The sequence below is a fragment of the Oryza brachyantha genome, chromosome 5 (assembly GCF_000231095.2).
Source record: "Oryza brachyantha chromosome 5, ObraRS2, whole genome shotgun sequence".
NCBI lineage: Eukaryota > Viridiplantae > Streptophyta > Magnoliopsida > Poales > Poaceae > Oryza > Oryza brachyantha.
In genome coordinates this window covers 16,643,084-16,667,919 of record NC_023167.2, presented here as the reverse complement: position 1 = coordinate 16,667,919, position 24,836 = coordinate 16,643,084, and the positions used below count along the sequence as shown (strand labels likewise).

At 41.3% G+C, this 24,836-nt stretch overlaps 4 protein-coding genes across 6 annotated transcripts; all 4 read right to left on the bottom strand.

Annotated features, from left to right (window-relative positions):
- Positions 1 to 727: 727 nt before the first annotated feature.
- LOC102718744 (NADH dehydrogenase [ubiquinone] flavoprotein 2, mitochondrial) lies at positions 728 to 4,112 on the bottom strand. 2 transcript variants are annotated; one of them, XR_005811892.1, is made up of 11 exons: positions 3,976 to 4,100; positions 3,812 to 3,868; positions 3,647 to 3,712; positions 2,897 to 3,013; positions 2,370 to 2,447; positions 2,188 to 2,293; positions 2,015 to 2,061; positions 1,734 to 1,811; positions 1,259 to 1,324; positions 894 to 1,116; positions 735 to 808 (listed from the first exon to the last, which is right to left on the bottom strand). XR_005811892.1 is itself a non-coding variant. In XM_006655407.3 (10 exons), exons 1-10 carry the CDS (start codon positions 4,072 to 4,074, stop codon positions 1,009 to 1,011), a joined length of 822 nt encoding a protein of 273 aa, XP_006655470.3. In that variant the 5' UTR covers positions 4,075 to 4,112; the 3' UTR covers positions 728 to 1,008. The 2 variants fall into 2 exon arrangements, 1 of the variants encoding a protein (XP_006655470.3); XM_006655407.3 differs by having other exon boundaries at positions 728 to 1,116; positions 3,976 to 4,112.
- A 1,231-nt stretch (positions 4,113 to 5,343) lies between these two features.
- Positions 5,344 to 6,223, bottom strand: LOC102718461 (photosystem II reaction center W protein, chloroplastic-like). Its single transcript, XM_015837172.2, is given in 4 exon segments — positions 5,344 to 5,586; positions 5,589 to 5,612; positions 5,615 to 5,908; positions 6,181 to 6,223. Coding segments are annotated over 4 exon segments (465 nt in total). The 3' UTR covers positions 5,344 to 5,482.
- Positions 6,224 to 7,021: 798 nt separating this feature from the next.
- Positions 7,022 to 12,127, bottom strand: LOC102718180 (calmodulin calcium-dependent NAD kinase-like). 2 transcript variants are annotated; one of them, XR_001550215.2, is made up of 9 exons: positions 11,565 to 12,127; positions 10,714 to 10,937; positions 10,551 to 10,612; positions 9,364 to 9,585; positions 8,871 to 9,000; positions 8,243 to 8,568; positions 7,868 to 8,009; positions 7,173 to 7,793; positions 7,022 to 7,069 (listed from the first exon to the last, which is right to left on the bottom strand). XR_001550215.2 is itself a non-coding variant. In XM_006655406.3 (8 exons), exons 1-8 carry the CDS (start codon positions 11,773 to 11,775, stop codon positions 7,554 to 7,556), a joined length of 1,557 nt encoding a protein of 518 aa, XP_006655469.3. In that variant the 5' UTR covers positions 11,776 to 12,127; the 3' UTR covers positions 7,022 to 7,553. The 2 variants fall into 2 exon arrangements, 1 of the variants encoding a protein (XP_006655469.3); XM_006655406.3 differs by having other exon boundaries at positions 7,022 to 7,793.
- Positions 12,128 to 13,406: 1,279 nt separating this feature from the next.
- LOC102722398 (TNF receptor-associated factor homolog 1b-like) lies at positions 13,407 to 23,507 on the bottom strand. Its single transcript, XM_040524552.1, has 13 exons — positions 23,350 to 23,507; positions 22,652 to 22,870; positions 21,109 to 21,220; positions 20,115 to 20,203; positions 19,969 to 20,037; positions 19,757 to 19,886; positions 19,153 to 19,311; positions 18,704 to 19,064; positions 18,393 to 18,502; positions 17,852 to 18,008; positions 16,025 to 16,431; positions 15,753 to 15,945; positions 13,407 to 15,390 (listed from the first exon to the last, which is right to left on the bottom strand). Exons 2-13 carry the CDS (start codon positions 22,827 to 22,829, stop codon positions 13,606 to 13,608), a joined length of 3,750 nt encoding a protein of 1,249 aa, XP_040380486.1. The 5' UTR covers positions 22,830 to 22,870; positions 23,350 to 23,507; the 3' UTR covers positions 13,407 to 13,605.
- Positions 23,508 to 24,836: the final 1,329 nt, after the last annotated feature.

Here is a 24,836-nt window from a genome sequence, read left to right as displayed (position 1 = left end):
TATATATAGATATATGAATAAATTTAGTTAAATCTAAAAAGTCTTACGATCTAAAATGGAGATACTATACGGCGTACGATCAAGTTTGATGGTATACTTAGGTGAAGTTAGTAATATATATATGGTTTCTAAAAACAAGTTTAATACTATCCTTTCTATATTATAACATTTTCTATGTTTAACTAGATTAATCTATATATTATGTATATATTTTATATTCGTGCCTAAATTCATTAACACATATATAAATATAGATATGATTAGAAAGTTTTATATCATGCAACGAATGAAACAGATGGTGGAGTTAACTAATAGCTATAAACCCGTATTGGAGTTAACAAGTAAAATAAGTTAGTTATAAGAACTTGAATACTTTTCTTATATAAACTCATATTGAAGGTAGATTAGCTATAAAGTTAACTCTAATAAATTTTTATATCTTTTTAGTCAGTTATGTATTTCATGCATTTAGTTTGGAGCATGTATAGAGTTATCTTTGGGGTCAACTCTCTTCATTTTTTAAATTCTCTCTCTCTTATCAACTTCAGTTTCATCCATCTGCTATATAAAGAACAGGCCCTTGGAGTAATTTAGTTGGATATGGATGCAACGTTAATGCTCAAATTATGAACAACTGTTAAACGATCAAACTGCTAGTATTAGCAATGTCACATTCGTATGATGTGTTTAAATGGGCACTACCACTCATCAGAAACTGAAAAGAAAATGCCAAATAAGTGAATGTCCAGATGTTTATCTTTGCCGAAAATCGAATACAAATCTTTTTACCACTGCCGCCTCTTGTCACCTGACAAAATAACGTACTGTTATTATCAATGTACCATTTCTGTGATGGTGCAAAAAGAGCGAAAAAAGATGCTGGCAGAGGTAACCATCGTTAAACGAAACAGGATCAGAATACAAACAACGCGTCTCCTTGCTTTGTTGCAGTTTCCACACCACGTAGTGTGACCCAACTTATTTGTGTGCTTGTAATTCAAAGCAAACCTAGCAAGCATCTAAATCCCTGCATGGTGGAGGCTTCGGCTCACTGTGCAAGGTGGTGTTCCCTCCAGCAGGACCACAGTTTTTCCGCTCTGGGTTTTGTGTGCCACGCTGAAAAAGTTATTGCAATCATCAAATCAGTTCATAGTCCAAACTCCAACCAATGGTAGGGCTTGATATCAAGAAAATCAAATCGAGTAAAACTTGTCGCTAAAATATCAAAATAATCTTATTTAGTAAAAGACAAGCTTACAGGAGGGGTTTCTCCTCTTCTCAGCATCTCAACAATCTCAACAACTCGTTTAGGAGTCAGGTCCTCCTGAAAAAGGGATAATGGGAAATATCTATCAGAAAAAGGTAGACAATTTTGTCAAGTTTTATTGCCTTGTCTTTCATCGCTCTGTTAGCACATTTGTGTTCCTCTGTGTTTTTAGTGCCACAGTATGGCTATAGCATGGAAGTGTAGTAACAAAATTTAGTCACAATAGCATTATTTTTCCAATGCCACCTGGACATAAGTATAGAAGCAAGCAGCCTATAGCATGCAAGTTCAGGCTCTTCAATGACAATGTTCCATTTTGCTCATATACATGAACTTACTCTAAACATGTGAGCATGCACGAGTTGCTAATTCTTATAAGTGCTGTCCTGTTCCTACTAAAATTCCCATCGCATATCCAAAAGTCCTCCGATACTAGATAATGGTACGAATAAATACATATACTTACATAATAGTTGTATGTGTAACCTTCTGAACCTTTAGAATAGTCGGCCACAGCAATCATGGGAGCATTCACACAGCAACCCTGTGAACATATAACCACAAGCTGAATAAAAGATTGCTTTGTGTATAACTTTTTCACTAGGGCTAAAACAATGAATCATTTGCCAACAAAATCCTACAGACCATTCCTATTGGCTATATTTAATTATTTAAACACGTAAAACTCAACTAGAACGCCTGTTTGCAGGTATCAAAAACGACAAAAATTATAGATCTCGAAGTTACCATGCATTCCATTTCTCCAACAGAAAATAAACCATCGCTGGTCACCTCTGCAAATGAAAGAAAAATTAATGCCATCACAGAGATTGCAAAAGAAACACAGGACAAAGTTTGTGGTAACAAATCAGGAAGTGTTATTCTTAGTTAACAGGATAGGAGATGTGAATAATACGAACCATTCCGTTTAACTCCAAGATGATCTAACAAGGCTTCTTCAATTTCCCGTGAACCACGAATCATGCAAGGTGTGGTTCCACACACCAAAAGGTGATATTTACCCACCTACATGTCAAAACAGGGTGAAAAGATACAAGTGGAGGGAGTAACAAGCATAAAATTCAGAGTCATGTAAGCATACCTTAGTCCGGTTAAACATTGTGTAAAATGTAGCAACTTCATATACTCTGATTGGAGCAACTCCAACGATTTTAGCAATCTGAAAGTCAGCATGAAGGTAGTATTGTCAGAAATGCTCTATGGGACTGCAGTAGTGGTGGCCTGGTGGTTGGGTGTATGTACAAAAGATCTAAAATTAACGTAAGCTATTATACTCATGGTAACAATGCTAATTAATAGTTCTAGTGCTGCAAAGATTAACTCAATTATAACTATAATTATAAAAATATTTCAACTAACATGTTAAATCCGCTTTTGTGATCGCCAATGCATTACTTACTAGTAAGGCTCCTAATTTCCTAGTGAGTACAGATAAAGTAGGGCAATAAGGTTTTGATTTAAGAATGCCCGCTAGTCCAATGAAACTATAGTTACTGTAAGTTGTAACTAACAAATGTTGGGATTCATTGTTTCTGACATGGAAGTATCGAAAACAGAATAACACATTAAAACAGGTAATCATCAAAAGCTCATGAAAAATGGACTTACAGCATTCATTGCTGCAACAGGCACCCATCCACCATGCTGCTGCTGGGCAAGATCAAGCATCGGAATAATACCAGACTGCTTGTAGTTGCTTGGATAGTGAGACAATATCTCATTAACCTGAATTAATTATTGAAGTAGATGCTTTAAGGCAAATAACTAATATAGCTCATACAATAGATGTTAACTGCATTCACAAAACTCAAATTCATGTCAAAGTAATACAATGAACACTATGCCCCAATTCTCTCTTACATTCGCGGATTTGCCCTCTGCTAAGGTTTTACATGATAAATAACGTTCTTCCCCTCTCAAATAACCAACAAACAGCTCCAACGTAAGATTATATTATCTTATAGTCGTGATCAATTAAAGAACTCCATAAAATCACTGGAAATGCTACCCTAACAGCCATTTCTGAACACCCAAAAACAAAACTGAACAAAGACTCCCATCGTTTCGCTTTTTGGAGGAATAAGAGAAGACGCGTTTTTGCGAATGAAAAATAATTTGCAGGTAAAACTTTTATATACATGTACATAGCGACTCAAAAGCGAAATATGTAAAACAAACCACGATGAGAAAACCACGAATCAAGTTCAAATTAAATTCTAAAATTCAAATTTTGGCTTATAAGCAGTTGCAACTGCGAAACGATGGAGCCCAAAGTCTGCGACAATCACTCCGAAACTAGCCATTGGTCCAGTCCTATGTATAAATCACAGAGAAAAGAATGAACAAGACGAACAACACCTTCTTCATGTTGGCCTCCGTGAACTCCCACGGCATGTCGGGGTTGTTTTCCGGCGAATTGATGTGCTGCACAAGAAGCACCCCACAAATCCCGACTCAATATCATCCTCACAGACAAACAAACAGATCAGGGTAGCGTAACACCGGATCCGAGGGAGGGCTCACGTAGTTAAGCGCCGTGGAGAACAGCCTGGAGGAGCAACCCGCGGCGGCGTAGGAGATCTGCGACGGAATGTTCCCGCGAAGGAGATCAAGAGTGGGGGTAAGTCCGGCGACGAACAGCAAAGATAGAAGCATTTGGGGGGAAAATAGGGCGGAGGGGAACTGACCGGAGACGGGGAGAGGCGGCGCGCCGCGGCCTCTGAGGCGGAGGAGGATGCGAGCCCCACGAGGCGGCGGGCCGCGAGGCGGGCGGCCGGCGGCAGCATGGTGGCCGGCGGGCGGAGGCGGCTCAGGCGAGGGGGGTGGTGGTGGTGGGTATCGGCGGTGCGGCCGTTTGCAAGGCCAGCGAGGTAAGTAACTCGCCGTGGCGTCCTCGGCCAAGGCCTGGTGGGCTCTTATGGGCTTGCAGGCCAAATCGGCCCAGCAATAATTTTATTATCTCCGTTTCACGTTATAAAAATATAAAATATTCTTGTTCTAACTGAATTTATATGTATGCTAATAAATGAGTTCTCACTATATTTATATAAATTTATATGTATGCTAATAAAGATAGAATCGACATATTTTATAATGTGAAATGGATAATAGAACGGTATATCGTCAGATGGCCTGAACTTGAACAACATTTCCTTCAATGGCATCTTCATTTGCATGGAGTAGTTGTCTACTATTTTTTTACTTGGGTACATGCAACGTCATTTTTCACTTTTTCTTATACTTACAAGCTAAAATTTAAATTTTTAACCTTAAAAATATAGAGTTGAGTGTGTTGTTTTTTTATCATGATTTATTTTTTAGACTTAGTTTTACATCGTTAAGAACACATATATAACAATTTATTCACAATTTTTTTTACAAATATTGTTGGTCTTTTTTTTCTAAAAAAACGAAACAATCATCCCACGTTCTGTCGTCGATGGTTCAATAGATTCGTTCTTTGGGACAGACGACTAATTCGGTATTCACAAGCCACAGAGCTATTGGGGTTCGTTTACCTGGTTGATGGTTCTCTATTTATCCTCTCTTCCGCCGTCGGCAAAATCGGGGTCAGCAGAGATGTGAGACAACATAGATATATCATGATTATATTGGATATAGTGGAGATGAAGGCTTTGTCAAATTTAATTGTAATTTTCTTTCTTTTGTATGGTCTTTTCTTTACTGGTTATTGTTTGGTTAGGTGTAAGACGTCGTCGAGCGCGCGTCTTTGTTAAAAGAAACATCTACCATAGTAAAATATTTCTTTTTTTTCATAATAGTTCACAATTACTGCTTAACCATCATGACCGGCAAACTCTTGATTTTCCATCCTCGCATGTAGAGCTGGCTAAACCATTTTATGAAAAATTAACCAGCTACTCAAGTTAAAACAACACCTTAATTAGTTACAAAAATAGCTATGCATGTCTGCAATTAATTAATTACACCAAGACCAGAAGCGATAGCTTCTTGCCTTCTTCCTGCCTCTGCAAACCCACCCAGTAATTAAGATGCAAATTAACGGGCAAACGGCCGGCCATAGATCATGTTAAGATCGGGATCGAGATTCTCTACCATCATGTCACTATCATTACAGTGAAACTCACGTGATAATGACTATAATGACTACTATAATGATATAATAATAATAGATCAAGATCGAGACGCGCGAGTAGGGTTCAATTCGATCGATCAGAGCGAGAGGCCGCCGGAGTCCTCGTCCTCGTCGAGCGTGGAGGTGTAGACGGTGTAGAGCGACCAGACGAGGCCGAACATGCCGAGGAGGACCCACCCAGCAGGTTGTTGCTCAGCCCCAGGCTGAGCCCGTGCCCTCCGTCGACATCCGCTCGTCGACCAGCGCCATTGCCGCCGGCGCCGACGACACCGTCATCGCCGCCGCGAGCATCGACGGCGCGCCCTTCAGTGCTGCCGCGGGCGCCACCTTGCCGCCGGCCTTGGAGTAGCCGCACCTCACGCTCTCAGCCCTCGCTCGCGTCAGCTGAGGCAGCCCTGCTTTGCAACGGCAAAATGACGGCTCCGGTGAACTGAAGTACCGAACTGAATGGCCACCAATTCTTTTCTCCAAAATTATAGCACTACCTCTCAAGTGGTATAATTCTTACAGTTTTGGACGAAAGTATGATCAAACTTAAAAACCTTTTAACTATTAATAACTTTTAAAATATTCAGTTTGAAAACATTATGACAACCTGGTTAGACGGGTCATAAAAAATACTTAATAAAAACAATTATTTGTTTATATATTTTAATAGAAAAATACATTCTAAAATGTATTTTAGAAGATCATGTCGTTATCCAAAACGATGAGAATAATTAACCAATAGGATGTAGTATACCAGCTTAGTTGTTGTTAGCTAGCTTGAGCTTACCTGACGGCCGGGCAATGGCGGCGGCGGCGCTGATGGTTGCCATGGCTCAGCTCAGCGAGAGGGAACACTACTCTGCTGATCTCTAAGTGAGATCGATGCAACGAGTGACAGCAGGAGAGTGGCGCCTTCGCCCTCGGCTTTTAAGTGCGGCTGCAAACTGTGTTAATTCTTCATGCGTTCTGCAGAATCGCTGTAAATTCAGGTGTGTCTGCCAGTTGTCCGGTTATCCGTGCGTGCATGCTCTATCCCGTCGGAGCCAATGAGAGTTCGCCACCTGGACGCGTAAATTTCCGTTGAAAAGTGGGCAGGTGTTTGGATCGTTAAGCACCTGACGACACTTGCCACTATCTTAGTATTAGTAGATACAGAAATGTGACAATGGTTGTGAGGTACAGGTCCACAGATCTAAATCCTGAAGAACCTGGTGGCCATGTACCGATCAGAATATAAGGACATATGTACCAGGAGGTTGCACGGTGTCCGACATGCCAGCATGGACAGTGGTCAACGAACGACTACCTTGACATGGAAAGTATGGACTCACTTCTAATATAATTTTCATTCGCGTAAAGTGCACTTTTAATGATATACTTTTTTATATTTGATATCATTGGCTTCTGAGTATACGTTTGATCATCCGTTTTATCAAAAATATATAATTATTAATTATTTTGTTATGAGTTGACTTATTACTAAAGAAAAATAACTTATAATCCTATATATTTGCATAAAAACTATAAACAAAACAAATAGTTAAATATAAATCTAAAAGTCAATAATATCGAATAAAAAAAAGACAGAGTACATGGCAAGAAATTGGTAAAGAGAGATGAAATGGGTGGGTAAACAAACATCTCTTTTCAATGCAGCTTATCTCTTACATATTTATCTACAAAAGAACAAAAATAAACAATGTGTTATATATGCTATTTGAACCATCGACTAAATGATTTATTGCTTACGTGGCACTTCTAGAGATATAAAAATAAAACCTTTTACTAGGAATGGCCCCGTCAGTGTTTCAATGGCAAGTGCTGTTGAATACGAGTTTCATCAGTGTTTCGCTGTAGTAGTGACCCTGAAACTGTGTAATGTTTCTTGTCTAGTAGTGGTACAACTGATACATCGATCATACAACACAAGACTTCGACGAGCTCGATCCCTTTGATTCAAGCCCATCCGGCGGAAAAGCCAAACATACGCCGGGTGGTGACGGTGACAAAGATCAGTTGATACAAGTACAACACACGCCATTTGGCAGCCACGCCACATCACCATTTCACCACCGAATCCTATACGTGACATCGTGTCAAAAAGGAAAAGAAATAGATATAGAGAGAAAAAAAAAAGACAGCCTGAAACCGTGAACGCAGCTACGAGGGCACGGTCCGGAAGCGCGCCTCGCTCGTCTGGACCGCGGCCTTGATCTCCCGCTGCGCCGGCGCCCTCGACGGCGACGTGACCAGGGCCTCCCAGGCCGCCTCCGCCGAGCCGCCCGGGTAGATCTCGTGGACGCAGTCGGCCTCGTCGTCCAGGCTGCTCACCCTCTCCAAGCAGCCGATCTCGTCGGGGTCCACCAGTAGGTTGCTCTCGCCGTCCTTCCATCCTATCAGCTGCAGGAAGCGAGCGAGCGTCAGGTAAACGAGTGGAAAATGAGAATGGCTGGTTGCCGCGGTAGCTCGATCACCTTGGCGGCGCCCGTGGAGTTGGTGCTGTAGAGCCTCGCGTTGTCGACGAGGTTGCAGTAGCTGTGGAACGCGGTGGCGAACCGCTTGTGGGACTTCAGCTGGGACTTCACCCTCACTGCCCTCCCGGTGATCACAGCTCTCCTGACAATGTGGTTAGTCTTGTCAAATTGTGGGCTTAAATCTCTTTGTTAGTACAGGAAAAATAGTGCAGTTCAGTCAATGGCACTACTGACAGATGGAGTTATGTGCATAAACAGACAAACAAGCACAGATTATTATCTTGCCGGAACAAAAAATCGGTTTTTACTTTTGAGCAACATGAACAAGCATAATTTATGTGATGTAAGGGAGTACGATTAAGTTCCGAAGCGCACCTGATTCCCCTGACAACGGCAAGATAGGCATCACAGACCACACCGACAAGCTCGATGCGATATGGCTTCCTTACTCTCGTCTCACCTTCTTCATCTGTACTTGAGTCCTCAACTGGCTCCCAGTACTCCTCGGTGATTGACCCGTCCTCGGTGACCTTGTAGCCAACACCCATCCGGTACCTTTGCCGGTGCACAGCCCTGGCCATGGTGATCGTCTGCTGGACAAATGGCTCCCACGACAGGGTGCCGTCCATGATTACATCCCTCCCTTCGTTGAGGGCAGTCACCAGGAGTGATGAGGCTGCATCCATTGATGACTGATGCACCTGCACCCGAATTGAGGCTCACTGAGAATGAGGCATGATGTTTTTAGGCAAATGGTCTAATTCATATACAAGAAGTGTTGAGATATATTGAGTTAGATTTTTTTTTTCTGTTTTTTTGTTTGGACAGGACTGAAATGTACAATACGAGATTGTGGGTTATTGTTGTTTTGATGTGCTAAAATGTAAATAATTGCAATTGTGCATTTTGGGTTGTCAATTAATGGGCATGTGCCGTTTTACTCAATAACTGATAAGTACTGGTAGTAGCATATATACTAGTGGAAACAGCTGATAACAAATACCAGTTCCGCAGTCTGCAGCATGTCATTGTGGTGGCCCCTTGAGCTGATGGCTCGATAGATAACATCAGTTTCCTTAAATGCATCAGCCTCCACAACCACCGCATTTGCAGCTGCTCCGGACCAGAATGCTCTGCAAATCAAGAAATAGGTAGCAGTACGATAAGCTTTGAAAAAGGTGTATTTTATATTCTTTAGCTGCTCTACCTTTGATTAAAAAGTTTGAGCAATGTTTTTTCTCCTCCTAATTTATTCTTAAATCTTGCCAGTTGTCATTCACCGATTCAACATTTCTAAATGGCCATGTGTGCTGATCTGCTGGTTGGCAGACCAGGTCAATGTTTTTAAGCTTTGCCACAATATTAGATTACATGAGAAACATATACAAAACTAAGGGAGATGAAATGAAACTCAAACAGAATAACGAGAATGCATCTTCTTCAAAGAGAGAGAGAGAGAGAGAGAAGAGTATCGAGAATTTAGGCAATCGACTTACTCCTTGAGGATATCCTTTAGCACAGTGCTCTTGCCAGCTCCCATCCCACCGCCCATCAAGAGTAGGACTGGGCTGCGATCACAATGTGCTGCTGGGACCATCACATCACTCCGTGGTGTCTCAACATGGGAAGATAGTCCTATGGCCTTCAGCTCCTCCACCAATGTAGAGAATAGTCTGGTCACCTTCAAGTTTCTTGTAACCCTCTCAAATCTCTGCTTCCTGTGTTTGGTGGAGAATCAGAAGCTAACACATAATTTTTTTTAGCTCTGATGCCAGAGGAATAGAGTTCATCTGTTTGAATAAGCAAACATGCTCTTCAAGATATAAGAGACCAGAAATTGTAAGCATTTTCTCCATCTGAACTTCTCCAGTTAGGAATTTCAGTAACTAACAATGTACTTTTCATAGGTAAAGTGAATATGTACTGAATTTCTTAACCTGTACATCAAGGGAACATCATCAGCATGAAGCATTTTTCATTTCGTTATTTCAATAGATTCATACATCTTGTATGGATGGATTCATCACGGTTCTCGTATCCAGTTACGGATTTCTATTGACAAACTAAGATTCATTTAAACTATTTTGTGTCACAAACTAAGCCATGTGATTTAGCCATGCTTCCAGTCCTAGATAAAACTTCTCCAGAAAGTCTCCAATTGAACTTGAGACATGTATTGAACATGGCAGACCAAATATAGGGCTATAGGAGTTAATAAAGTAATCATAGTTTAGACTAAGCACATGCTTGTCATCTAAATCACATAATTTTTTGACTTCAGAAGTGCTGTTTTGGCTAAAAAGGCCAATTTGGGCTCTGAAGTTGATCGAGTGAAAGGATTGGTCAGATAGGAAGTAGATAGACCAGTCAATAGAATAAGTAATTCAAACTAAACAATAAGCACTTCAAGGAGGCAGATCCAGCACAACATTAAATGAAATATACTGTAAATATATGATACTCCTATCAAAATATTTGCACAAAGAGGACTCCAAACAAGAGATCATATGAGTTGATTAATACTACACCCAAGTCAACTAAGAAAAACTTGTGCTACAGAAAAGTAAGAAGATGCTGCAAGCTAAAGCAACAAATACTTGGCATAAAAAACAGAGGTTAGCCAATGACTGTAGCTTAAATTATTTTAAACTACCAAGCATGTAGCTTAAAGATGACTAATTACCTAGTGGCCTCTAATACCATGTTCCTGAGCTTTCTTTTAGGAGCACCTTCCACCGTCAAAACCTGTGAAAATCACCACTGTATCAATATGCAAAATATCAGTGGAACAGAGCATAACAAGAAAGCACTAGAAGATTAAAGGCAAAAGGTCCTCACTCTTTTACCTGGGAAATTATATAGGTTGCATAGTTCCAATGGAAGGAGAAGTAGCCAAGTATACATTTGTCGAGTTCCTCGATGAACTTTACAATCAGAGTCTCGGGATCCGCGTTGTTCTGGAAGAATGCAAATATATTTTCTTCATAGCCCTTGTTCTTCCTCAGATAATCATAAGCTAGTGTACAGAGGTGGGGGCATTCATCCACATGGTCAAACCCAATTTGCCTAGCTGAAAATTGCCACATATTTGTAAGGGAACAGAAAAGGCAAGAAGGTGGGGGAACACAGTGCTGGTCCCAAGATCATAAAGGGACAAAAGAATAAGATGTGATGATGTGCTACAACTCAAACCACATAGAATATGCCATTATTTGGAATCTTGCTAGTGGTGTTCATGCAGTAGAAGCATAATCTAATGCCTTACTGCCGTTCTCCCCCAAATTTTGTATACGCAAGTTGCCGCTAATCAATCTCCACGCCACCCATTAACAATTTGCCTATCTAGATGTCGTGTGCTGTGCACACTCGAATTCCGCGCTGTATCCTGGTTTTTTGGATTGGGCAAAGCGAACGAAAAAGGGAATCTCGAACGAAATTGGTTGTACCGCAATTCCCCTTTTATGAAATCAATACTGAAGAAGAACAAAAAAGGTAAAAACATGAATTCACGCATTCCAACACTGAAACATGTGATTCCCTCCGAAAATCATGGATGGAACCATGGAACTGAGTTCCTGCGAGTTAGTACTACTGTTGCTATACGGCAGAGAGGAGCTCCATCCAATGCTTAATCAATAACGCATTGCTCACGGTAAATCGGAAGCTAGAGCAAAGGGTAGCAGAGCGAGGGCCGTACCGACGTAATGCGAGAACCTCTCCATCTCCTGGACGCGACCGGCGTCGGTCACCAGCAGCCGCGGCGCCGCCGCGGGGCCGTACTCCCTCATGCCCGCCCTCCCTCCCTCCTCCTCGGCAGCGTCGACGGCGCAGCGGAGCAACTCGGGGGGCGGCGGCGACCACGGCGACGGCGACGGCGACTCGGCGAGGCGATCAAGCTGCAAGCCCATCCGCTACGAGCCAGCGACCGAGCACGACGCCGTGCGGCATCGGGGGCCCTTCCCTTTATAACAACCCACCACACGTGCCTCCTCAGAGTCGCGCGCGCGCGCGCAGCGCGGGTGTTGGGTGGGGGGATGGGAGGCGAGGCTTCGGATGGAGCCGGAGCGTGGCCGTTTGTCCGGTGGTCCGGCCTCGTCCACGCACGAGTTGTGGCGTGGTCCAGCTCCTCCTCCCCGGAAGGAAGTCAGCCACGGGCGCGCGCCGCGGCGATGACTACGGCGATGGCGATGGCGATGGGCTGCGCGTGGAAGAAGACTAGAGCGTGAGTAACAGGAGAGAGAGAGAGGGAGAGAGAGAGAGAGAGAGACCGGAGGAGGCGGATGGGTGCGAAGACGTATACTCCAACTAGCTAGAGCGGGGATGGGGGATTAGTCAGCGAGATTAGCGAGTTCTCGATAAGTTAGATATATTAGCCTATTTTTTAATTGTATTCGCTATAAAATTTTAGGGAATTTTTTTAGAGTTCAATAGCTTTAACGAGGATATAGGAACCTCAAGTCTCGCCGCCCACATTGTAAATCCGCTATGTTAGCGATCGACTGGATGAGCCCGCGGTGGCGGCCCCGCGACGGCGGCGAACGGGCGGTGGAATGATGGTCGGTGGGCATGTGCCAACGGCGCTGTGGAGTTGGACCTGCCATGGAATTTCCTTTTATTTTCGCGGCACTTTTAATATTTAATATTTTTAGAAACAAATTATCTTGACAATGGTTTTGACATGGCAGCTAGTTATACGGAACTGGATGGCAACGTGAACAATGTTATCTTGACGAGACATGCGAGATGGTGTAATCAAACGGAGTAGATTTGATCAACATTTAATATGATGTTTTTCTTAAAAAAATGTTTAAAAAGTGCGTGAGATAAAAATAGTTCATGGGCCAACATTTCTGAATTATGATGGGTGTCTGAATGTCTGATCTTGCCCATGTTTGTGACTGATGAGTGGGTCCAGAAATGGATTTTGCTCAACATTTCGGAGGAAATGAACGCAACCACCAATGATGAGTGGGTTGATTTTAGCTTTAGAATTTAGGAAGAAAAAGTGCAGTCATCAGAGCAGCACCAGTGCAACGGCTAGGAATGGGAATCGAGAAAAAACAAATTAATGGTCAGCATGGCTGATTGCCCTGACAGTGACCTTGCTTGCAGAGTGAGTATGATAGAAAAGTATACTATGGACGTTTGCATTTCTTAAGGACTTGTGCTGCGATTTGAGGAGACGAAGGAAAAAACCAAAATAACTTTTTAGGAATTTATACTAATTTCTATGAAATTCCAAAGGAGCCGTAATTATAGAAATGGAGATGCGTACCTAAACAAGAAGGCGCAGTAGCAGGTCTAGTCTCCCCAGTACTGTCTCAGCACCAAGCGGTCAGGTCAAAGTACGTGAACAAAAGGTGGACTGCTGGTGGGCGGATGGCACCTGGGGCGAGAGACTGACCCCAAAAGTACCAAATTCCAAACCAATTTGCACCACCTTTTGAACCTGACTCGTCAAACGGGGTGACCCCTTTGTTGTTTACATGGCTCGCAGTATTTTTAGAAAAAGAACAATAGAAAAACGATGAGTCAGGTGTTAGATCAGAAAAGCACTCGACTTAGCATTAACCAGCCTAAACACGGCGAACGCTTTACAGAATGTAACCCTTTTGCCCTTTTGGAATTAAAAGTTTGGAATTACAGGCCATGACACTGGCTCATACCCAGACTGAACATCTATTACAGGTAACAAGCATTATTTTTGATTTGCAAGACTGTATACAGGCGTCATAACATTACCAGCGTCCGTTGGCGTAGCGGCGATGATACAAAGAGCCTCCGTTTAGCTCACTCGCCAGATTGGTGGCGTAGTCCGGCATCTGCTGGGGGAATCCATTTGTGCCAACGACATGATTCATGGATGGATTCGGGGAGCCATTCAGCCAAGGCTTTGATGGACTTAGGTCAGACAAGCCATTAGAATAAGCATCCAAGGAGGGAAATTGCCTTTCCCTCGTCCCCTGAAAAGCACTCATGTCATAAGCCCTTGAGAATCCCTCGTCATAATAAGGCTCAGCCAAATTAAACCGCCCAGGACTGCTAGCAGAACCCATTTCCGAATCTGCCAAATTGCCTCTTAACAAAAATGGCAACGGCATACCAAATGTTTGGTAATCATGACCAATTGACTCGGGCATACTACCATTGGTCTGTTCCTCCTCAAGCAAATCGTTTATGATGTCAAGATGTGGAAATTCTTCCGCCACTGCCCCCTGTGCTTGTTGCAAGATAATCCCCGCAGGGATCTCAGCTTGGAACTGCCTAGGTGGTTGCGGCCCTCCAAACCTGATGGGTGATTCTGTTTCTGTGCCCCTTGCTTGCAGAAAATTAACATATGCATGACTGTTGGTTGTTTGTTGGTATGTCGAGTCATCCCTCCAGAGATGTTTGTCGACATGCCTGTTTCCATTCCATGGTTGCCAGCTATCGTGTGCTTCTGGCTTTCCTAATCCAGACTCCAATCCTCGCCTACCAGAAAACTGATCGTTCCTTACAGCAGGAGGCATCGTCACAGACATAGTTGGTGCATATGTTGACAGTGGCTGTGAAAGGGAAGCACTTTGGCCCAGAGAGGTTGACTGATATGTTGTAGCTGCTGAGGCTGTACCCCGCCCATGCTTACCGATGATGGCATTACGGTAGGTCTGGGGAATGTAAGCTGGTGCAGAAGGGGACGGATCATTTCCTGATCTTCGAGTTGCTTCGCTCATTGAGCGGGAAAGCAATGTGGAAGCTTGTACTTGTGTAGGTCTTGGGGCAGGGAACACAGGGGCACTTGAAGGTCTTGAAGCTGTGACAGCAACATCAGAAACTGAGGGAGATGTGACCCTCTTGGCAGTAGTCTCTTCTTGAGCTTCAGAAATAGCAGTAGAAGTTTGTGGCAATTCTGAAGAAAGTGAAGCAACTTTATCAACTTGTGGCAATCTTGGAGGGACTGGGATGGGCTTATCAACTTGAAGTGATCTCACTGAAGGAAGGGATGTATCTTTAGCACCAATTGGTGATTTGGGGGGAGCTGGACAAGCCTTTTCAATTGGTGGAGATTTCGGATGAGCTGGAGTAGCATTACCAACTTGTGGAGATTTTGGAGGAACTGTAGCAGCTTTATTAATGTGTGGTGATCTTGAAGGAAGAGGAGCATCTTTCTCCACATCAAGTGGAGTTGATTTTGAACAATTAATAGATGCTCTATTGGTATGCAATGTTGGCTTTGGGACATGATCTTTATTTGAAACTGGGTCAACTTTTGTTTTAGGAAGGGTCATACCAGACAAAGCTTCAGTACTCTTTGTGGCTGGAATGACTGAGACAGATTCCTCTCGCCCATGATTTGTCATGGGTTCATCCTTATTTGGTATCCCATTAGCTTTTGCATCTGTTGTAACTTCTGGAGACTGCTCGGGGCTCTTCACAATATCAGGTGCTTCCTCCAAAGAACTGGATGAGGGAGATGAACCACTTGCCTTTGCTTCCATGGCTTCAAAATGAGCTTGGAGAAGTTTTCTCCCCTCAATATTTTTCTGAAACACAGATTAAAGCAAGTTATGTCCATTTACAAGTGAAAACAAAATGGAGAGCTGCTTAGTCTGACAAAAGAAATTGATATTGAAACCCATCTAGACTCTTAGTCATTAGCCATAGGCATGAAATATGAACAGTGTATACATATATGGTTTACCTTTCTGTATTAACTTTTAAATATGATTGCACAACACTGATGGGTCAAAAATGAATATTTCATACTATCAACATATACGATACTTATCCCATTTAAAAGCAATGCTCATAATACAATCCTTGGAAGGTCATGCATATGATCGAAATAGAGCAGGAGTAACAAAATAAAAATAATAATTTTTTTTTAAAAAAAGTGTAACTTCACCTCATGCAGACGCTGCCCCAGCTTACGAAGTTTATCCTTCAAGGTGAGTAGAACGGTATCTTGGTCCAACTTTGGAGCCGTGCCACAACTAGAACTATAGCGAGCTGAACCACAAGCAGAACTTGAGGGAATGCCTTCACTTTCCTCAGCAAAGTTAATAATGCTTATGCCCTTGTTACGCTGATTTTTCCCTCTGTGGATAAGTCCAGTTAGAGCACACACCAATTTTACTAGCGACACAATGGAAGCCTTAGAAAGTAGTTTTCACCTACCTATTTGGTGTCATGCGATTTTTACTGTCTGACAAATTGTTCCCTTTGCTATGAATGCCACTTGCAGCAACAGAATCAGCCAAAATGGCTGGCGAGTTAACCTCCAAAGAGGCGTCTCTCTTTACTTTTTGTACACTGCTTGCATTGCTAGCAACATCACTCAGACCATTCATTTGTCTAGGATACTTGTCAGGCGCCGTTACTGAACTATCTAGATCACCTTGCCTATCAGAAGCACCTTCTTCCAAGGTATCAACCTTTGTTGTCACTTCTTCTGCCCGCTTTGATGATAACCCATCACTATCATCAATCGCAGTTTCATCATGAAGTCTTTCCAGAATCTTTGCTTCAAATTTTTCATCTCTTTCCTTGTCTTTAACCTTACGATTGTTTTTCTTTTGTTTGGCCTGAAAAAGAATGGCTCAGCATAGGTGGAAAGAACAAGAAAATACAAGAGCAAGAAGCATCACATCAAACTATTAAGGAGAGGCAAGGATCAAAATGCATATAAAATTATAAATATAGAGCACATACAACAAATGAAGCTATATAATGATCCTAAATAATTTAGGTCTTCAAAATCATAATATTTCACATCAGTTTATCAAGCAATGAACAATGCACAATTACACACTAATGTTCATCCAAATATATTTTCACAAGAGTAAGATGCCCTTCAAGAATAGCACTTGTATAAGATTTCAGAATATAATTTACTGCTACTCAGGACTACTACTTCCATCCCAAAATACGTTGAGTTGATATCTGAAGTTCAAAATTTGTTCCAAAAAAAGTTGATTTCTAGCCTTTCACCTACCCTGGGTCTGCAAATTGAGAAGTTTTTATCTCTTCAACACCCTTACCCACTCACCCACAAATACTTCTCCTATTAAATACTAATGAGGCACTTTCGTGCTTTTCCCTTCCTACTAAATTTTCCTTACTTGGAATCAATTTATTTTGGGACAGAGGCAATAGTTGCTAATGTGTTCATTTGGATGTCATGACAAGGGAACCCAGATGCTAGGGTAGTACAACAGCACTAAATCAGAAAATAGCAAATGCAAATAATTCGATATTAAGCTTGCAACAAAAATAATGCTAAAATGCAGCAATAGAAATATGTAACAAAAAGCCAATAATTCTATATTAATCCTGCAATGAAAATAATGCTAGCACAACAATGGTAATATGAAACCATGAATTCATGATATCAGAAACTATAAAGAACTATAGTTCCTGCTTAAACTGAGATGACCAGAGAGTGGACAGCCGTAGAGTGCAGGGTATTATACGACTACAAGTCTAACAGATCTTTCCAGTTTGGGCGGTTTTATGAAAGGTTATGCTGAAACCTAGTCAGGTGCAGTACAACTCAACATGTGTTCTATATTTTTATCTATTTTTTGATAAAAATAAAGGCAGAAAATAAGTAAAAACTAGAAGTTCCTAATTAGCATTCAGGAGAAACCAGGAACAACTTGATCAAATAAAACATCCTAGAAGCCAATTCTAAGCGTGAACTATAAGGAAAATTGCTCACTGTAACTTGGCAGAGCAGTGAAGGATGGAAATGTGAAAATTCTAACCTAATGAAACTACATAATATAGGGTATAGCTTTTCTTTTGTGATGCATAACCTAAGTAAATTAAATCATAATAATGGATTGTAGATCTAATAATCAGTAAGCAATTTAAGTTCAATAAATATTGGGTAGGATAATTGTTCCAGCAGCTTCTAGCTAAAGTTCTGCTTCCCCATTGTGGCACGTAGAAGAGACAATATGAGACTCAATATCATAGGAAAAGGTTCATAAAGAATATGACCTGTTTCTTCTTTGCACGCTTATCTTTTTCATTTACAGCACCACCCCTCTTCCCCTTCGTCTCATTTCCAAGAAGCCATGCCTCCTCCTCCTCCTCTCGAATTAACTCTTCTTGCCTCTTCAAAGCAACAGCTTCTTGGTACGCAACTTCAATTCCGCTGACATAAATAAAACACAAGCATGAGGACTAATAGGCAACTGATAACCCTTAAAGGTTGTTCTGAAGTCTCAAGATATTCGATTGCATAATTTACTTTATAAACAGAGTAAAAGAAATGCATGTAATTTGTCTAAAAAAATATGTTTTTAAGTTAGAAAACATATATGTATCAGCTTAATGCCAAATTGGGCCAAGCAGCTTTCTAAAATGTTGGTTATTTCTGTCTCTTAGACAAATCTTCGAATTTTAGAGTTTCAAATAACTCCAAGGCTCTAAGTAAACCACTCACATAGTTTGATCCAAAGGAGTACTAGTCACTATTAATATTAGCCTATACATCAAAGTAACAAAAAGAAGAACAGCCTAAATAAATATTTTTTACCTGAATATATGAGATAGCACGAATGTTTCAAGTATCTTCCGACCGAGCTCAGTTAGGCGCCTTTCCTCGCGCTCCATGGAAATTTTGTTAACCTCGCCAGAAGTACCATCCTATGATAGTGAGAATAATTAGATTGCAAATCCAGTAGACAAACCTCTACTCTACAATAAACTGATTAGAAAACCAATGTGCACAAATACAGCATGAGAAACTAACAAAAATGTTCCCAATGGAATTTCTCTAGGAGCATATAGATTTATACTATGATTAAACTGAAAATATCATGTTGCAGCCATCAAAGTAATTCCTACCTTCATGCGACTCTGGGAGCATTTGTCATCCTTTGGAGATACAGGTTGACAAGGCAGTGGTTCTAAGGCTGCTCTCTCCAGTAAATCTATAACATCACTAGCCAAAACAAACATGTCCATATCAACATGGATCATGGGTGCAGGCAGTTCGTCCAACTCTGCTAGCATTCTCCCTTTCTTGTCCTTGCTCTGGTATTCAAGAGCCTTCAAGCCCGTATACAAAGAATCCATCACTAATGTTGAAGTAACCTCTTTCTCCACAAAAAAATGCTTCACTAAAAATTTTAATATGACATCAGTCTTCTCTCTGGACATTCGATGCCTAGTACTTGTGTCAATTGCTGACCAGAAAGCACAAAAACTGAAAAGACAATAAAGATCCCATTTCAATGGATATTAATTAATGCTTTTATTGCAGCAGATTACACTGGAAAAGCTAGTAGGCAAACCTGGACCATCTCATTTTGTCCTCAATCAGCTTGCTAAGTTTATTTCTTCGTTCCTCAACAAAACGCCGGTATATTGACTCGATGTTTGTTGTATAAACACGGAGTAATTCTCTTCGATAAGGACGATCGAGGCAACGAAATGGTTTGTCCACCTTCTCCCTTGCATATTAAAAACAGCAGTATGATGTTACATGATAGTTTGTAGTCAATTCATATCAACGATAAATAGAAGTAGGTAAACTATCTAATATATACAAGAAGCTGAGGTCAAGTGTCTTGCTGGTCTGTATGATACACGGAAAGCTAGGAACTTAGAACAAAAGAATGAGAAACCAGAACAGATTCAATATTATTTTCTCACACTCAAAGATCACAGTAGAATCAAAACAAATGCAGTTGAATAAAGAAATAACACTTTCAGAAAAAATGGTAAACTACCTGTAGAAATTTCAAAAATATTGTTCCCGCGATTAGGACATGAAGCAATAAAGACGAACATGCTCAAATGAACCAACCTAATAGTTTTATTAAGTAGAGACGAATTAGAAGCACCACGATACAAAGATTAGCTACCAGTAGTTGTTCGTACTGACAGATTAGCTACCTGATAACTTGAACTTGAGCTATGATTTCAAGAACATCGTCAACAAGAAAACCATCCTGAATCTTTGATAACTCCATAAATTTTTTCCACCCCCAATCATGCTCCTTCTTCCAGAACTTATGCAAAGTATCTACAAAATTTACTTAAGACCTGAAGCTGGCAAGATAAGAATGGTAGCTTCCTAGGAACAGAACTAGCCAAATTCAGCTCACCAGAGTATTTTACTTTCTTAGGATCTATATTGCCTACAGCTATAGTGAACTGAGCAAAATGGCTCCACCCTGAAAGGTGTAATATCAAAATGAGATAATAAGTTCATGGTGCATATAAGATAGCAGCAAAGACTACAAAATCAAACCTGGAAGAAGTTTGTCATGGTTAGCAACACAGAGAAAAAGCGATAGGTGGTTGGAGACATCACATCCTTGAGGGTATACAAGAATATACCTGTAAAGTAGCAAGTACAAACAGAAAGGAATAAACAAAGAAGGCATACAGAACTAAAAACTAAAAACTGGAAAATGAGACAAGAAGCTCTTAGAGTCCTCAGCAAAGATTCCTGAAGCAATTCCTGAAGCAAACTACATTTGGTGGCAATGTAAGCCAAACCCATAAATAAATATCACATGTTGACCAGATATATGTTTATAGTTTTTTAACATAATAGTTGAGTCAGGGATATCAGTGTTTTCAACTGCAAATCCACATTAAATAAATAGCTGCAATCTTTAAAATAAACCTAACATTTCAAAATATTGTGGCAGCGAAATATAAGATAAAAGAAGCATGCATTATCCAAATCTACAACTTAAAGAGAGATTTTTAATTAAGAAATCACAGAAAACAATTTTATAATGCAAAAAGTCGTGCAAGTTTACATTTGGTGGGTAACAATCCTTATGTCAAAAAATGCACCTATGACAGATTTGGGTCATGCTAGTATATGATTGCAGCGTGCAGAAAAGATACATGGTGAGATCAAAATTGACAAATAACATGCTCTAGGCACCAACACAAGGAAAAATAAAGGCATGTTTGCAAAAGCTAATAGTATCTACAGGATAACTGGATAAGGGTAATTCAAGAAAAAATGATAGTGTGAAATGATAACTCAGGAGACAAAAGGATAGTGTAGGTGGGTAAATTGCAAAGCATTGGCAAGCCATTCATGATAGGCTATTTCCCACATAATTGAAGTGAAAGGCAATCAGCTGTCAACTAAATGCAGTGCAAACGAAAGACTTCTTCACAACTAGATTGGTTGAAGACTAATGTTCAGGTATTAGAAGAAAAAAAGCAGAAAAGAAATATGGAGAATATGATTTCTAAACAATTGTCACCAAGCCCTTTACCATTTGTAACCACCAGCTTCAAATGGCTCGCTTTTCATTTCTCTTTTCTTCTCCTTTGAAAAATTTTCAATTCTCCAAGTATACCGCCCAAATAAATCTGAAGGTTTGGGGCCTATAATGCAGTTCAGAGATGATGTTAAAGCAGGGAAATAAAAAAAACTTCTTGAGAAAAATATCATTTTACTTAATTCTAAAACAGCTGAAACACAAACATGTCAGGACTCAGAGATTGAACCAGGAAAAGAGTTAAACTTATCCATGCAGCAAAAGCAAATATTGACACTAGCATGGATGTAATTCAGGTAAGAACAGAACAAAAAGCATATCACCATTTGAGTGCCCTAATCATATTTGCTACTGTGCAGAAAACATAAACTACATCAATGGCAATTGAGGCACCAAATAACATTGTGAGGTAGTGCAAAAAAGAGATGGTAAATGAATGGTTTCCTTGCATAGAAGGAGCAAATATTAATTCAAAATTTGAGTTTGTGGAGGAAAGTCGAGATGGACACTTGAAAGCAGTATGGGAAGAGAAGAAATAATGGAGCATCACAACTCGTTAGATCATATAAGCAAAATTCAGCCAAGTATTTATCACATGATGTCTCTTTAGAACAAAAAGGTAACAATCAAATATTATTTGGCCAAAAAAAGAACTTTCAAAGTGAAGCCAAACTACATACATGTATACCCTCAGAAAATACTATAAAACAACATGATAAGATATTAATATTTTCTTTACAAGATTAACACAAGAACTGCGGTTCAGTGCAAGAACAAAAGTTTGCAGCATGCAATTCTCCTGTTATTCAGGATGAAGCACAGACTTAAATGCCTGGAAGGGTGATTTCCAGCCAAACCGAGCAGTATTAACAGGAACATGCAGAACTGAATGGAATAGGGATGAAACAGGATTAAATGCTTTGTGTTAAGGTCTTTTCCCCCGTGAAGCAGAATGCCCAAGGAATTCTGGCCCAGACGGAATCGAATGTTTAAATCAGGGAGGAAGAATGGAGGTAGCAACATAAAGGGTAAGTATTGCCCTCATTAAATATTTCTTAAATTGTCTGCATCTCTGGTTAATGCGCACTTGAGTACAGAGAAGCTGGACTAAAATTGTGAAATGGAGGGTGCTAGCCAGCGGTGCATTCAGTTGATAATAAACGGATTTTCATAAATGACATAACAACAAACTATGCATTAAGGTTACAAAAAAACCGTCTCATTTATGAGAGCACACGTGTCTACTGTCTTCTGGACACTGAAGTTACTCTGCAACGACGGTCGTTTCCAATATCCGATCAAGAGCTTTAGTGAAGTCCAGACTCCAGAGTGGAGCTACAAGGTAGATGGTCCTAGCACTTGCAACTGAACATGACACATTGTGCGTACAGGTGCTATATCAAGTAACTACTCGAGAATTTGTGCTATTTCCTTCAAGCCAATTATGTTAAGCTCAAAGAGGCATTGCAACGGCGCAAGCCAAATAATTTACACTCATCATTAGCATGTGTAACGCAAAGAAAATGCATTCACTCACCAGGATCATCATCATCACCATCAGTGTCCCAAAATGGTGGGGAGGTCGAAGGGCTCTCGCTCTCCACCTGCTCACAGGACCGCCACTCCGACAACGACTCGCCAGACAGGCTACGATCCTCATCCCTCATCCCAGCAGTGCTCGCAGCAGAATCATCAGTTGCTGCAGCACAAGCCATCCAGAAAATTCTTCCACTGCTTCAGAAAACCTTATCCGCAGCTGCATGCATGAACGACAACATGAATACTCTTAAATGCTACAGAATCAGCACCGGAAAAATCTCTCGCGAAGACTCTTAGCGGAATCAGATATATTATCACTCCAAAACCATCAACAAACCCTACCCCCTCACTCCCAGCCCCCTATAAAAACACTCATACCACAATCCAACCAATACAGGACCGTCCAATTCGTGAAAATTCCGGTCAAATCAACTAAAATAAATATCGCCGCAGCCCTAACTAGAACCCCCCCACCTCCCAGAAGGAAAACAGAACCACTCATCCTCCGATCAGCCAGCCTCCCATCCCCCTCCCCGCGTGAAACCCTAATCCCTCCCACGCGAACCACCGCCCCACGCCACATACACGAGCCCCCCTCCCCCCACCCCCACGTCCCCCCGAGTAAACCCTGGGGGGACACCCGGAGGCTCCCGATCTAGGTCAGCGGCCAGAGCGCCCTCGCGCGCGTTTACCTACCCCCGCGGCGCTGGCGGCAGCTGCTGCTCCTCCGGGCGTGCGCCGCGGCGGCGGGAGATGGGAACGGGGGGGAAGAGGAGGCGGGGAGAAGAGAGGGGGGAATATGTTTGGATTGGGGAATTGCGATTTGTAGCAGCAGCGCGACGCGGAGAGGAAAGAAGCGAGGAGAGAAGAGAGGAAAAGAAAAAAAAAAACGGGTCCGATGGGTCGGAGCTCGGAGGAGAGGAGGGGAGGGGAGGGGAGGGGAGCATCAGGGCGTGGTAGGCTTGCCTGGCGCTGGGCACGGTCGGTCTCGGTCTGATCCCCTCGCCCGCGTCCCGTCCTGCGGTGCGCGTGCGGGTGGAGGTGGGCGAGGCGAGGACGAGGGAAAAACACGGGAAGGGGGGGTCGGTCGGTCGTGTGCTGAGGCGACGGATGACGAGGCAACGGTGTGTGTGTGTGTGTGTGTGACAGTGTGAGCGGTGGTGCGGTGGGGGGCGAGTGACGCGAGAGGGTGCCTCCACGCGACAAATACGGTAATGCATCGGCCTGTTCTTCTGCGTGGATCGCGAGTCATGAACATTACCCGTTTGTGTGTGTGTGTGTGTTTTTTTTTTCTGCACCGGACAGAAGTGTCGACGGTGCCATTTTATTCACGACGGCAGAAATTGTGTAATTCGTGTACTGGATTATGTCAATTTCCTTGTGTTTTCCTTCTAGCCATATTGTTATTGTAGACAATAATGGCTGGATAGGTCCGATCGAGGACACGTATCGTCATGTTAAGTTGATATAACGGTCTTAATCTATAATAATATGCATTGGGAAGTTTGAAACATATATAAGAAAACTATATATAGATTTTTATGGCTATGTTGGGTATTATATTGCGCCATTGGGACACCCAGTGTTTTCTTAAGATATGTTTCTAACTCTTCGTATAGGTATGTTATTTTTGGTGTGTTAACTAGTAGATTGCTATGTATTTATCCCATGCACTTGATGATATAGTTTAAGTGCATGCTATATATGTCATGGTTATTTGTTGGATTGTTGATTTCTCTTATGGCACCAATGTATATAGCATTGCATGTATACATACGAAAAACATATAATATTTATTATTATGTTGTTGTTGATGTCATATCAAAACTATATCATATGTGTATAATTTATGTGGTAGTTGTATGGAGTATAAGTTGAAGATAAGTCATAAGCATTTAATAATCTTATTAATATTTCCCTATATAAACTTATACTATAATTGGAATAAAGTCAATTTTCTTTCTAGGAGCGAGTTTTACCATAGAGATGATTATCACCTCTAATTGTATCCATATCATCTATTTATTATTTAAAAGTTGACACACTCATTGGTGTAATGTTTCATTGTGTGATTTCCGGGAATGTCTTGTCATACATAAATATTTGACGAAACTAGTCTTCTAATAAAAAGTTTCGGTATGTCATTATTATATCATTTAAATGTGGCATCTAAGTGACTAAAT